General features: G+C 35.6%; 1 protein-coding gene across 1 annotated transcript; it reads right to left on the bottom strand.

Moving 5' to 3' along the window:
- Positions 1-11,456: 11,456 nt before the first annotated feature.
- LOC132034949 (protein DETOXIFICATION 43-like) lies at positions 11,457-15,219 on the bottom strand. Its single transcript, XM_059425275.1, has 11 exons — positions 15,120-15,219; positions 14,494-14,634; positions 14,090-14,158; positions 13,763-13,859; positions 13,088-13,253; positions 12,877-12,948; positions 12,550-12,666; positions 12,342-12,467; positions 12,179-12,230; positions 11,639-11,676; positions 11,457-11,567 (listed from the first exon to the last, which is right to left on the bottom strand). Exons 1-11 carry the CDS (start codon positions 15,217-15,219, stop codon positions 11,457-11,459), a joined length of 1,089 nt encoding a protein of 362 aa, XP_059281258.1.
- Between the last annotated feature and the right edge of the window lie 292 nt (positions 15,220-15,511).

The raw sequence follows: 15,511 nt of genomic DNA, 5'->3' as shown, positions 1-15,511 counted from the left end.
ACAATTCATCTTCCCATTCCCAAAATCCACAAGAATGCTCTTAGCCTCTGACATTTGTAGAATTTCCGTCCGGATTACTAAAGAGTCGATGAAGTGAGGTGTTTTGCAATGGTGCCACAATTACATTTTACGTGAGATGAACGCCTACCTTGAGACATTTATGAACCCACAAAATTTTCGAATTAGAACACGGAGCGATTATGGACGAGAATTTGGAGGAGAAATTTGATGGAGAAATTTCGTGGAGGAAGAATACATATATGAAGGAGCAATGGTGTGAGCAAGAGGAATTTCATGAATGGGGAAAAAAAAAATGGGGGCGATTGAAGGTGATGAAGATGAAGATGAAGTTGAACTTAGGGTTCTAAAGGGTGGTGGGTCGGGTTGGGATTAAAAAGGGGGAACGAATTATAATCGTTCCCCAGTCGATTTGTATTAAAAAAAAAAAAACGTTAACAAAAATTAATTAACGCGCGGGTGTGGCGCTGTCAAACACGCGCCCAGGTCTGGGCCACTAGAGGGGGAAGATAATTAAATCGTAAGTTGTTAAGGGGGGTAAATAAATAGAAGTTAAGTTTAGTTTCCAAACTGAGTTTTCATGCCAAGTTCAGGGGTTAAATGATGTCTTTTCTCTAAATTAATTAATAAAAAATTCTCATGCTACATAGCAGAGAGGTGATAAAAATTTACCTCGATAAACCGGCCAATGTAGGAAAGACCATGAATATGATTAAAGCAATCCATATTCCAATGTAACCGTTGGTTTTGGCAAGCACAAACTCAGAGGGAAGAATTAACTGAAGTTGACTAAAAAGTCTCCAAATTACTAAAGGTGACGTGTAGGGCCCACCCCATATCAAAACCCAATTAAATTTGGGATTAAGAAAATTGGGGTTCACAATGTAATTTTTAAAACTTCTTAATCTTTTACAAACTACAAAAAAACCCAAAACACCAACCCATTATACTAAAACACCCACCCATTATTCAAACATCCCAAACCGTTCCCTCCCCACAACTCCCTCGCACTTCTTCCATATTTCAAAATCAAACTCCCAAGAAAGCAGTTAATCTCCTTCACTTGGACATCTCTCATCTCTCTCTTTTCTTGTCATCTTCTTCTTCACCCTCGTCCGTGTAGTCACTTGCCGCTAACTCGCTTCTTTTTTAATATCAAGGTAAAGTTTTTGTTTCACTTGTTCCAAAAGTTATTTGGTAGAAATTGATGATTTTAGTTGTAGAAAAGAAGAAGAAGAACACGGGTTTGTCTCGCAATGTTGTTTATTTTGTTGTTCCTTGTTCGAGAAACCCTTATTTGGGGTATTTGTTTGACTTGTTGGGGTTTTTGCGTTTGTAAATAGCGTACATTGTTCTCAAATTATGGTTTTTTGTGATGTTTTTGTTCTTCTTCTCCTTAAGATTTCGAAAAAATGGCTTGCAATCTTGTTGACTTTTTGGAACAGAGAAAGTAAGTTCTTCAAAGCAACTTCAAAAGACTTGTTTTTGGTTGTAGACATTTCTTTGAGGTTGCTTGCTTTAAAACCCTCTATTTAGTGTATTTTGGAGTTAAATACTGTTGTTGGTGTTGGTGTTAGTGTTGGTGTTGGTGTTGATGTTGATGTTGATGTTGGTGTTGGTGTTGTCTTGTTATGGTATGGTTTAGGAAAAGAAAGGATAAACAATTATTGCACATACATTTGATGTATTTTGTTTAACTTGTATGATTGTGTGTACGTAGCGGACGATTCGTCGTTGTCTTGGAAGTAGATACTTGTTGTTTTGGTTTGGTTAAGTGTTTAGGAAAAGCTTGGATAAAATCCATCTTGTTGTTGTTATTGTTGTTATTCTTGTTGTTGTTGTTGTTGTGTGTTTGTAGTGAAATAAATGATTTTTTCTCGTTGTTGTCTGGTATGGTTCGGGGTTTAGGAGTAGATATCCAAATAGATGGTTTTTTTGTCCTTGTCCTAGTATTTATCGGTTCTGCTTATAGAAGCTATGTGTCAATGATTTTTAGTTGTTGCAACAATTTCTACACTTGTGCCAACAAGTAGATAATATGTTACAACAACTACAAATGTTGACATAGCTTTAGTTTTTTGGTTCTCATTTTGTAGAAGATATCCAACAGATTTTTAATTGTTGCAACAAGTTATACACATTGTTGCAACAAGTATACAATACGTGGCAACAACTACTAAATCATTGGACATAGCTTTAGTTTTTTGGTTCTGTTTTTAGAAGATATCCAATAAATTTTTAGTTGTTGCAACAAGTTATACACCTGTTGCAACAAATATACAATATGTTGCAACAACTACAAATCTGTTGGACATAGCTTCGATTTTTTGGTTCTGTTTGTAGAACATATCCAACGGATTTTTAGTTGTTGCAACAAGTTATACACTTGTTGCAACAAGTATACAATATGTTGCAACAACTACAAATCATTGACTTAGCTTGATTTTTGGTTCTCGTTTGTAGAAGATGTCCACGCATTTATAGTTGTTGCAACAAGTTAAACACTTGTTGCAACAAGTATACAATATGTTGCAACAACTATAAATCTATTGGACATTGCTTCAGTTATTTGGTTGTGTTTGTAGAAGATATACAGCATCTTAATCACTTATTCAACAAGCTGAAGAATACATTGCAACAACCTATTCACTTGTTACAATGATTACATCATTTGTTGCAACAAATTCTTCGGTTGTTAGGGGAATTTACTTGTTGTATTTTGTTTGATCAAATCGCACTTCTTATTATCTCGTTTACTTTGAATGAAGCACTAATCGATTTGAAGTTTTTTTTTCTCCGTGTGTAGATAAAATGTCTCAAACCAAAAGAAAAGTTGAGAAATCAACCGAGGGTCATGTAGATAATAAAAAAGCTAGAGTGCAATCATCATTAGAGAATCTTCTTTGATTTAGCAAAATCTATTGTTGAATCAAAATATAGAGGAAAGAGACGACAACCGACAATCAATCCTCGGTAAAGAGAGGAAGTACGAGGCCAAGAAGCGAGTAGATACAAATGAACAAAGTGAAGAAGAATTAGAAGTCAAGAAAGCTGCTGATGGAGTAGATGGATTGGATAAAGATGATGAAAAGAACAGTTGCTTCCGAAAATACAGTTCACTTGTCGACGTTCATAGCCGAATTAAGAACAAAGAAGAGAAATAGTGTGAATGCCAATTTAATTGCGTAATCTTCTAGTAGATTGAACATAGATCATACCGTACCTTCCATTCCGAGGTTGTCAAGGTTTTCGCATTGACAAGTATGCGTGAGGATGCCGTTGAATGAAAATAATGATTTGACCGTTGATCTTACTACCAACCGGCAATGGTAAGAACTTTGATATATTTAGGCTAATTCTTAAAAAGCGTGGGTTGGAGGATTTCTTTAGGAAAAGTTGTTTTGGGGTGTATTTGGATGCTGAAGAGACCGGTGCACGGTTTTCAAATGAAAATCGTATATGGGCTTATGAAGCGTAGAATTCTTTCGGATGCAAAGGATGAGCTTTGGATTAATTATGTGGCATGCCGGTGTGCTTTGGCTTGAAAGAGTTTGCCATAGTTACTGGCCTTAGATGTCATCCTTGTGAGCTTCCTTTGTTGTATTGAATAAGCCGGCCTGGGACTAGTAAGACGACGAAGAAGCCAAGAAAGTAGGAAAGGGTGGAAAAGATAACGATGAAACTTGGTTTGGTGGAGTTAGTTGGGAAAAGCTACAAAGGAGATAAGTCGCTTGTAGATTTGCGGTCCAAAACTATGTCAAAAAAGCATAAGCGATCCTTGTGTTTAGTTTGGTTTGTGCTTCGTGTTCTTATGGCAAAAGATACGAGTACGAACATACCACTTGGTTTTGCTTAAACTTGCGGAGGACTATGAGGCATTCAACAACCATGGATGGGGCCGGGAAAGCTTCAAGTTGATCGTTGACTACTTATCGAAAGAGCTTAAGCCAACGGTGAAGACAATCAATCTATATGGCTTCCCTTGGGCTTTCATGGTAGAGCATTTGCAATGTCAATTTCTTGTACTTTTTGTATTTCTATCATCATTACGATTTTCTTTGGTATCTTATTTTCTAGGCTTGGGCATTTGAAGCCATTCCTCACCTCCGACAACAAGTGAAGGACTACCCTTGAAGAATTAATGTCTTTTCCAAGAATGCTTAGATGGTCGGGATCGCAAAAAAGAAAGCAACACTAGATTGAGTGTTGATCTTTTTAACCTCCTTTGGAAGAGGTAAACCTTAAGACATGTATATAGAATAAACTTGGTCATCTCGTTGGATAATGTCCAACAAGTATGACACCATTGCAACAAGTTACTAATATGTTGGACAATGTCCAACAAGTATGACACCCGTTGCAACAAGTTACTAACTGTTGGACAATGTCCAACAAGTATGACACCTGTTGCAACAAGTTACTAATATGTTGGACAATGTCCAACAAGTATGACACCTGTTGCAACAAGTTACTAATCTGTTGGACAATGTCCAACAAGTATGACACCTGTTGCAACAACCTAGTCATCTGTTGCATTTCATTATTTAGGACCATTTTAATATATCTACTTTTTTGGTGTAGGTTGTGCACCCATGGCTTGTCCCGACAGTACGGAGTTGGAGATGCCATTCCTTGCTTCCGAGCCCTTACTAATCTGCTTCTCGATAAAATGATTGAGGGGATAAAATTAGAATTGGCTGGAGTGACCATCAAAGGGAATCGGTTGTGGTAGATGTTGGTGGTGGTGTTGTTGTTGCATGGTGGTCGGCACTGCTTTGTTGATGACGTTGCGGCGTAAATTGCGGTGAAAAAATAATAGATGATGATGTTGATTTTGGTAGACAAACTCCAATTGGTGGTGTTGTTGGTGGACAAACTCCAATTGGTGGTGATGTCGGTGGACAAACTCCAATTGATGGAGATGTTAGTTGTAGCGGATTTGGTGGTAGATTTTCCTTTGTTGGTGCCGACACATCGAAATGTGCTTGTGAATGCACCTATTGCAAGCGGCGAATGGATGATTTGATAAAAAATGTTGAGGAGTTGGTGAATGCACAAAAAGACACAAATTTCGCTTACGTAGTTTGTTATCCAAGAAGGGTGTCAATCCATCCAAGAAGCACCGACCTCACCCTATACTCCTATTCGCATTCGCAAGAAGTGGAAAAGCAACTTCCAAGGCGATTGCCGATGTTAGGTCAAGGAAATCTTCTACACCCCACAAGGGCCGTCGTTGTTGATCTAAAAAAGGTAAATGTGTATAAGCATGCAGATGCTCAAAAAATGAAAAAAGCTTGAAAAATTCTTCAATGCCGAAAGAGCAAGTACGATGTATTCATTGCATGAATTTAAGGCCGATGACTTCGGGATAATGACAAGCATGGAAAATTGGTGGCCGGCCGTTGTGTAAGTTTGAAAACAACAATTTTTTTTGTTGAAACAAGTCTTATTTTGGTTGTATTAGTTGCAACAAGTTATATATTTGTTAACGAGTGGAACACTTGTTGCAACAAGTATTGGTCTTGTTGCACAACTCACCTAGTTGTTGGAGATTGTTTACGCAGCTTGGGTGAAATAGACCCAATGCGTAAGCAATCTCCAACAACTAGGAGAGTTGTTGCAACAAGACTAATACTTGTTGCAACAAGTGTACACTTGTTGCAACAACTCACTTAGTTGTTCAAGATCGACATTCCTTATACTTTTAATGTTAAAGATGTTGATGAAATTATGCTCTTAATGCGTGTGAGGCAAAGCACCTTCACCGAGCACTATGCTTCCACGAGATATAATCTTGGATCTCAACTTCTACAATATCATGCTCAAGCGATACACGGAGTTGTCGATGAAAGCTTTTGTGGAAGCTATTCCATTCAATCAAATGCTTGATGATTTTATATGGGATGATGTGTTATCGCCTCGTAGAGGTACTTGTACCAGCCAAAGGTGGTCGCGAGTGGGTTGGTGCCAAAAGGGTGCTTACTATCATGAACATAAATGTCGGACGCTTGTCACCACGGAATTCATAATTGAGGAAGGGGTGATAAATGTTTATGATCGCAACGTCCCAAAAATCCAAGTGGATGAGTTCTTCATCCACATCCGGCCGGTTATTGAATTATGGCCGAAACTATCAAGCCCAGTGGCATGTTTGAACGCTTGCTCGAAAAGTCGCTCAACGAAGCTTGGAAATTTGTCTTTAAGGAGAATCTCCCCGCAATTAAGCGCAATGGTACGCGCATCGTATTCACTTGCTTTTATTGAGCATTTATGCTAAACACACTAACATGATGAAGCCCGAGACTTTATTGTGCGACAACTCAGTGGCGAGGATGCAGTGGCGGTGGGCAGTGGGTGTGATAGACAAAGTTTTGGAGCCTGGAGCTGGCTGTTTAACAAATTACTACCTGAACAATTTTTTTGTCCTTATTATTATTTATGAATGCTGTTGCAACAAATGCAACGGATAGTACGGTAGTTAAAAAAAGGTGCAAAAAATTACTAATCTACTAATGCTTAGAAAAGTTGCCTAAATGATTGCAACAGTCATACGATTGTTGAAGTTACTAACTGCTCCAAAGAAGTTACTAATCCGTTCCAAACAAGTAACTAATCTGTTTAAACAAGTTACTAATCCGTTGCATTAGATAATACATTTGTGAAAGAGTTGCAACAAATAACAAATGTTTTCAACAAGTTATTAATCCGTTCCAACAAGTAACTAATCTCATTAAAACAAGTTACTAATCTATTGCAACAAATTTCATACAAATATGGAAAGAAGTTGCAACGAATTACTAACTGCTCCAACAAGATACCAATCCGTTCCAACAAGTAAATAATGCCGAAAACAAGTTACTAATGTTGCAACGGATCATACGGTTAATCGAAAGAAGTTGCAACAAATTACTAATCTGTTCCAACAAGTTCGTAATCCGTTCCAACAAGTAAATAACTGGTTAGCAAGTTACTAATCTGCGGTTGAGATCATATAGTTGTGGAAAGAATTTGCAACAAATTACTAATGATTGTAGTAGATATATATACTGATCAATAAATATGATTGATTTCCATTGTTTATCACTAAACGGGGTGAATCAAGAAGTTCACATCAATTCACTCCAATGATCACTCCATTTAGTGCGTATTTGACTTAATTGATCATCTATCGACTCAAAACACCATGAAATTGCTTAAGTATATATATCTGATCAATAAATATGATTGATTTCCATTGTTTATCACTAAATGTGGGTGAATCAAGAAGTTCACATCAATTCACTCCAATGATCACTCCATTTGGTGCGTATTGGACTTAGTTGATTATCTATCCTGACCCAAAACACCATAAAATTGCTTAAGTATATATAATGATCAATAAATATGATTGATTTCCATTGTTTATCACTAAATGTGGGTGAATCAAGAAGTTCACATCAATTCACTCCAATGAACACTCCATTTAGTGTGTATTGAACTTAGTTGATCATCTATCCTGACCCAAAACATTTAAAATTGCTTAAGTATATATAATGATCAATAAATATGATTGATTTCGATTGTTTATCACTAAATGTGGCTGATATCCATTGTTTATCACTAAATATGGCTGATTCCCTTTATTGATCACTAAATATGGGTGAACCAAGTAGTATCTCAAGGTTGCAAATGTATGTAGTATTTGTTGGAGCAAGTTTTGTATCCGTTGCGGCAAGTGTTGTATCATTTGCATAAAGAACTGAGTAAGTTGTTGAACAAGTCCTTACTCTTGTTGGATAAAACACAACAAGTTACCCATTTTCTGTAACAAGTCACTCCACTTGTTTGATTTCGATTGTTTATCACTAAATGTGGCTGATATCCATTGTTTATCACTAAATATGGCTGATTCCCTTTATTGATCACTAAATATGGGTGAACCAAGTAGTATCTGTTGCAACAGATGTAGTATTTGTTGGAGCAAGTTTAGTATCCGTTGCAGCAAGTGTTGTATCTGTTGCAGCAAACTGAGTAAGTTGTTGAACAAGTCCTTACTCTTGTTGGATAAAACACAACAAGTTACCCATTTTCTGTAACAAGTCACTCCACTTGTTTGATTTCGATTGTTTATCACTAAATGTGGCTGATATCCATTGTTTATCACTAAATATGGCTGATTCCCTTTATTGATCACTAAATATGGGTGAATCAAGTAGTATCTGTTGCAACAGATGTAGTATTTGTTGGAGCAAGTTTAGTATCTGTTGCAGCAAGTGTTGTATCTGTTGCAGCAAACTGAGTAAGTTGTTGAACAAGTCCTTACTCTTGTTGGATAAAACATAACAAGTTACCCATTTTCTGTAACAAGTCACTCCACTTGTTTGATTTCCATTGTTTATCACTAAATGTGGCTGATATCCATTGTTTATCACTAAATATGGCTGATTCCCTTTATTGATCACTAAATATGGGTGAATCAAGTAGTATCTGTTGCAACAGATGTAGTATTTGTTGGAGCAAGTTTAGTATCTGTTGCAGCAAGTGTTGTATCTGTTGCAGCAAACTGAGTAAGTTGTTGAACAAGTCCTTACTCTTGTTGGATAAAACACAACAAGTTACCCATTTTCTGTAACAAGTCACTCCACTTGTTTGATTTCTATTGTTTATCACTAAATGTGGCTGATATCCATTGTTTATCACTAAATATGGCTGATTCCCTTTATTGATCACTACATATGGTGAATCAAGTAGTATCTGTTGCAACAGATGTAGTATCTGTTGCAGCAAGGTTAGTATCTGTTGCAGCAAACTGTAAATATGGTTGCTTCCAGTTTAGTACCCATTTTCTGTAACAAGTCACTCCACTTGTTTGATTTCCATTGTTTATCACTAAATATGGTTGATTTCAATTTTTTATCACTAAATGTGGCTGATTCCCTCTACTCAATAATTAAAACATCAATTCACTCCACTTGTTAGAAAAAAGCCCAACTTAGTTGCATCGGCTTAAAACTCCGATTTTTTGTAATATGTTCAACGACTTACTAGTTGCCGCAACAAGTCCTGTTACTTGTTCGATAAAACCCAACAAGTTACCCATTTTCTGTAACAAGTCACTCCACTTGTTTGATTTTCATTGTTTATCACTAAATATGGTTGATTCCAATTGTTTATCACTAAATGTGGCTGATTCCAATTGTTTATCACTAAATGTGGTTGATTCCCTCTACTCAATAATTAAAACTTCGAGTCACTCCACTTGTTAGAAAAAAACCCAACATATAACTTAGTTGCATCTCGCTTAAAAACTCCGATTTTTTGTAATATGTTCAACGACGTACTAGTTCTGCCGCAACAAGTCCTTCCGTTACTTGTTCGATAAAACCCAACAAGTTACGGAAACGTTAAAGAAATTCATTACTTGTTGGAAATCGTACAACAATTTATTAACAAGAATATACACATTAGTGATTTGAACACGAACAACATATCATATAAACCAAGTTCATAATCACCAACAATATAAATTACCATGTTAAGAAAGAATAACATTAAAATGTCATAAAGATCCAAAGATAACTATTATTACAACACAATGCAATCTACAACTATGGAGCATTTCGGCTTGTACATGTTGTTTTTTTTGTGGCCAACTGTTTTGCATAAGGAGCATTTGTTTTTCCGTATAGCCCTCTTTGTCCACCTTCTTCCGTGTTTGCTAGAACTTAAAAGCTTCACATCCCTTGGCCACCACTTGCACTTCAGATGTTCACATCTAAAGCAATACACACTTCGCGAATTGAATGACATTCCTTTATAAAAACTCCGTTTCATCATCTTGAACATGGTTGACCGTGATTTATTGTGCAAAGACACGGTGTATTACTCACAAGTTCGGGTATAGGGATCGACTCACCCCCACTTCCATGGGCTTCGCACTTCCATTAGCCGGAATATCTTGTTGGTCTTGAGCTAAATTATGGTTCTCGACCGGGCTTCCAACCACGTATACCCTTAAAATGGGCCTAGCTACATCTTTCAAATAAGTACGCAAACGACTCGATCGGTTATCTTAAAAGGCAAGACCTTTGGTTTTCAAAAGAGCTATGCATGTAAGTGATGACAAGGTCTTTCGGTTCACAAGTTAATTCACAATAGTTAATGATTAAGTTCACAAAATCATCAAACTCAACATCTCTTGGGACGAGTCATCGCTATCGTCTCTAACATGTGACTACCCTTCCATCGCCAAATATATCGATTGTTCACCTCGATCCATTCACCACGGCAATCAACACCTATTATTATTGAGTCCCCCATTAATGGTGCACGAAATATTTTGTTTTACGAAAATCTGGTCATGACCAGCGCAAGTCAAAGGCCACTTAAATTTATAATTAAGTTAATTATTGAGTGGTTTTTTCATAAATTTTGGACCCAAAGTAGTTAACTTAATCACAATTTTGAGCGGCCTTTGAGCTTGGATGTTCAAAGGCGGTCACAACTAGTAATTACAATGCTTGAATGTCAAGTGTTGAAATTACTCTAGGTGACGACTTTGACCACCCAAGCCCAAAGGCCACTTAAATTTATGATTAAGTTCATAATTCGAGTGGTTTTTTCTGTAATTTTGGACCCAAATTAGTTAACTTAATCACAATTATAAATGACTTGGAACAAATAACCGACTTGTTGCAACAAGAAGGTTACTAGTTGCAACGAAAGCTCGCTTATTTGTTGGCGACAAATTTTCGCTTTTTGTCTCTGTCTCATATCAAAATGGAACAACTATATGACTTGTTGGAACAACTAACGTACTTGTTGCAACAAGATGTAACTTGTTCCAACTACTTGGTAACTTGTTGGAGACAGTTCTTTTGTCTGTTTGATAACAAAATGCAACAACTAAGTGACTTGTTGGAACAAATAACTTACTTGTTGCAACAAGTAGGTTAGTAGTTGCAACAACTCACTTATTTGTTGGGAGACTTAAGTCTTGTCTCGTTTCATAACAAAATTAAACAATTATATGAATTGTTAGAACAAATTTAACGTACTTGTTGCAACAAGTATGTAACCTGCTCCAACTACTTGATTGCTTGTTGAGAAATGACTTCTTTTGTATGTTTCATAACAAAATGCAACAACTAAGTGACTTATGAAACAAATAACATACTTGTTGCAACAATTAGGTTACTAGTTAACAAATCACTTATTTGTTGAGATGTACTTCGCCTCTCTATTTCATCCAACAATCGTAGAATATGTCCAACAACCGTAATTGATGCGGCAAGTATCATACTTGTTGCAACAAGTAACTCGGCTTGTTGGAAAGAGTAAGAGCTCTCCAACGATTTCACAAGTTACAGATAAAGTACAACAAATTCGTTGTAAATTATTTATTCACATTTTTGTAATTGTTGCAACATTTACTAATCTTGCAACAACTTTATAATTTATCAACAACTCTTAAACACTAGGACTACAACGGTGATGCAAAAGTTCGAAGCTCTTACACAACGGCTTTTTAGAACTTGCTTAACAATAACAGATCTTTCAGTAACTACGAACTGGGAAAATCGCAAATAAGGCAACTATACCCGGATGAACAATTGAAAGAAACAAGTATTGTTTAACTTACCAATGGACCCGAAAACACTTGGCGAAGTAATGCCGTTGCTACACCAATGACATTCAATCAAAAAAATTGTAAAATCAGATGATTTTTTTTTCTTGAGCAATGGCGGATAAAGAAGAAGAAGAAGAAGAAGAAGAAGAAGAAAGCGGGGGCGGACCAAGAAGAAGAAGAAGAAGAAGAAAGCGAAGCGGACCAAGAAGTTAGAAGAAGAAGAAAGACGAAGAATGATGGGAAGAACAACAATGGAGGAAAACGAAGAAGAGGATTTTTTTTCCGATTTTTGTATTTTAGGGTTTATAGTGGTTGGGTCAAAATGTTAAAAATAAAACTTTAGGGCAAAGTGTTAAAAGTAAAGTTTAGGGTCAAAGTGTTAAAAATAAAACTTGAGGACAAAATATTAAAAATAAAATAGAGGGCCAAAGTGTCAAAAATGAAACTATTGGGCAAGTTCAAAACCCCTTAATCACTAATCAAATTTAGTCACCTCTACTCAATAATTAAAACTTGAATCACCTTCCTTCAATTTTAAAACTAAAACATCACCTATAATTAAATGCCCCAACTCAGAGCCTATTGTTAGTGCACCAACCAAAACCTGTAAAAAAAGAAGATAGAACAGTTTGTTAATTCAGTTCAAAAGGAAAAGTAAATTATTCAGATTTTTTTTCCCAATATAGATTAGATATTGCTAGTAGCATAAACTAACCCTGGAAAAAGCAGAGTAAGAAAAATCATTTGCTCCAAAGTTGACACCATCTAAAACAAATGCCAATGAGTTGATTGGCTGTGTACCAGCCACACTACCGATTGAACACAAGGGAAAGATCAATAGCTGAATTAATATAGTGAAAGAAAAGAAGAACAGTTGAAAAAATTACTTCTCATTGTTATTTAATTTATTAAATATAGTATACCGGGATGGCAACGATTATGAGGCGGATGACATTTGTGTCCTGTGAAAAAACTCCTGATCCAAAAAATAAACCAAGTCCAACAATCAAAGCAAGTCCATGTCCCATCACATATCCCATCTGCATTATATCAGTACTGGCAGGAATGGAAATTGAAACGAAAACAATAAAAACGTCACAAACGTCACAAATTGATGAATTTCGTGAAAAGATCATCACAAATTGATGAATTTAGTCATAAATCGTCACAAATCTATCACAATATTTTGTGATTGACCTGTCCATATATCATAAATATTCTATCACAAATATATGTCTTTCTTGCAGCACCTGCAGGACACGAACTCCGGTAGCCTTGGCCTTTTGGTAGTCCTTCTCAGCAAAAGAAGTAGCAAGGATTGCCTAGAAAAGAAGAAATCGCGGTTATTATAATGAGAAAGCTGCAACTTGGATTATTGTTTTATTTTGTAATAGTGATATTAATTGTTGCATAAAGTAAAGTCTTGATGATCAATGTTTTTATACTATAAAAGTTAATTACCTGTGCAGCTACAGCCAATCCATCAGAGAGTAGAGATGAAGTTAACCAGACTTGTAAGCAAACTTGAAATGCAGCCATAGGTACCGTTCTCAGTCGTGCGGCCAATGATGCAGACAATGTTGTACAAAATGTAACTGCGGTATCACCCTTGCTAGTAACCAAAATCCTACCATCATATTGCAAATAAGATTAAAGTTCAGCAATTCATATATGGTGTACAATCGAGTACTTCGAATCTAAGTTATAGCTACCAGAGATTGTTGAATTGTACATGTGACCACTTCATCTAAAAGTTTAAATTGCTAATTAATGAAACTTAAGAACTCAACGTGCTCTGATGCTAATGTTGAACTATGTGATCACTTCATCCAAAAGTTTAAACTGTTGGAATGACTATTCACTTAATTGTATTTTCAGAAGAGGTTTCACTAGCACACACTTAATTATTTACTTACCACTCTTAAGAAATTTGCTGAACTGCAGATCTTTGGTACCAGGAGGTAATAACTCTACTTCTGTCATCAGTTTCATAGGAGAATAACACATATCAAGTACCTAATAAGGGAACCATATATATCAGAATGAATTATTATAACATGAGAGTGACAAGGTAACATTCATAAATTCTACTACTACTAGTTTATTATGATATATAGTATTAGCTAATAGACTTACTGAGAAAGGACATGAGCAACAGCAGCACCGCTAACACCCCAACGGAGAACAAAAATAAAAATTGGGTCCAAAACTATGTTTGTCAAATCTCCGGCAACTGATGGACCAGAGAAAAGAAGGAATTAGCTCAATTATCAGTGCATGGGAAAAATTTAATATTGAGTTTAAGTACTTTTGTACTTATGGCGTAAAAAATATTTACAGAATCAGGTCAAAGTTGTTACTATAATTTTTTGATAAGCATTCTAACTTGCTTAAAATTCACTGATAACATAAAAGGATCTTTACACTATCGATGTATATAACTTAAATCCACGATGCACTTACCAGTAGCATATAAAGGGGTTCTTGTATCTTTGAAACCACGAAAAACACCTTGCATAGCCAAAGAAAGGACTGCAGGAGTACCAAGTGCTCTTAGTGTTAAATACTTCTTTGCTGGGGATAGCATAGGTGATCCCTGTACATATATATATATAATATATTATTTGCTGAAATTAGCTTGTAAATGTTACGTATTGTGCTCTAATTAAATGTAATAGTAAAAGATAAGTAACTTTCCTGATATAATTAAAAGAAAAAAAAAGACCTTGTATGTGAAATAACAAAAGATAAGTAGTTTTTCTGATACAAAAGTAAGAAAAATAATTTTATTCACTTATCTTGTAATGGTTGAGTGACCATTTAAGAAACGAACTCTACATTGAATAATTATTGATATATAGACTTACAGATCCCTAAAATTGGTTTAGCGAGAAAGACTAGGAAGAGTGTTTGAAAAAGGCCAAGATTAATGCAGCCCATGAGAATTGCTGTTGAAGCTGATGGAATTTGTCGCTTCACACGTCTGGGCTTGCCTTTAGACTTGCTTCCTGTAAATCAAAACCCATCTGACGTTATATCTTGACATTGTTTTGGTATGACGGAAATCATTTTCTATACTGACATTTTAGGGAAATTTTGTAAGTTTTAAAGATTAATAATATGTAAGTATAGTTGAAGTAGTAATATAACGTTAAAAGTCAAAATAACGGTAAGGAAAATAACTTCAGTCTGTAAGGGGAGGAAAGTTGTTTTTTCCCCATTTGATAGAAAATGTAATGTTTTCTTTGAAGACATTTTTAGGCAACCAAATATGCAGTAGAAAAAATGATTTTCCGATGAGAACCATTTTCCTTAAAATATAACTTCGGTGCATCGTATATAACAAATGTGCTCATAGTAATTTATGTATTACGCAAAAAAAAAAAAAGGGGGGAAAAGCACATATGTATGTCTAGACATAATTAAGTAAATAGTATAAGTATGTTCTTTCTGACACTTTAAATTTTTAAATAAGATTGTCACGACTGTATACCTTCTTCTGGTAAAGACTCTATGGTTTCAATAATATTGGTGGATGCACCATTTTCTACATTCTCAAGGTTAGTATCATTAGTTACTAGTATCACTTTCATTTCATCCTTATTCTCCTTGGAATTACATTTCTCCTAGTCATCTTTTGCTGCTTTTTTCAGTAATTCTTCTAACAGTGTCTTCCTCAGCAACAAAAGAAGTAGTTATGTTAACTAAAGGGTAAATTTCACTTTAATCGCTGGATTGAATATGGCTACTCCAACTGCCGCAATTTCCACCGACCGTGTCATCATCAAGAGCCAACAATATGAATTTGGAGGAAGATATTAAAATAATTAAGTACATTTTTTTGCTTAAGATAATAATAGTTACTTGATTAAATAAAAAAGAGCT

This window comes from Lycium ferocissimum, chromosome 10, assembly GCF_029784015.1.
Source record: "Lycium ferocissimum isolate CSIRO_LF1 chromosome 10, AGI_CSIRO_Lferr_CH_V1, whole genome shotgun sequence".
Lineage (NCBI taxonomy): Eukaryota > Viridiplantae > Streptophyta > Magnoliopsida > Solanales > Solanaceae > Lycium > Lycium ferocissimum.
This window is presented reverse-complemented; position numbering and strand designations above follow the sequence as displayed.

Bases quoted from the DNA above. Each gene is read 5' to 3' on its own strand.
- LOC132034949 (XM_059425275.1), bottom strand. From the start codon at position 15,219: ATGAAAGTGATACTAGTAACTAATGATACTAACCTTGAGAATGTAGAA. The intron at 13,860-14,089 runs GTAAGTGCATCG...CTGGTCCATCAG, and splicing joins AACCCCTTTATATGCTACTG to TTGCCGGAGATTTGACAAAC. The intron at 12,667-12,876 runs GTGCTGCAAGAA...GATATAATGCAG, and splicing joins CCGGAGTTCGTGTCCTGCAG to ATGGGATATGTGATGGGACA.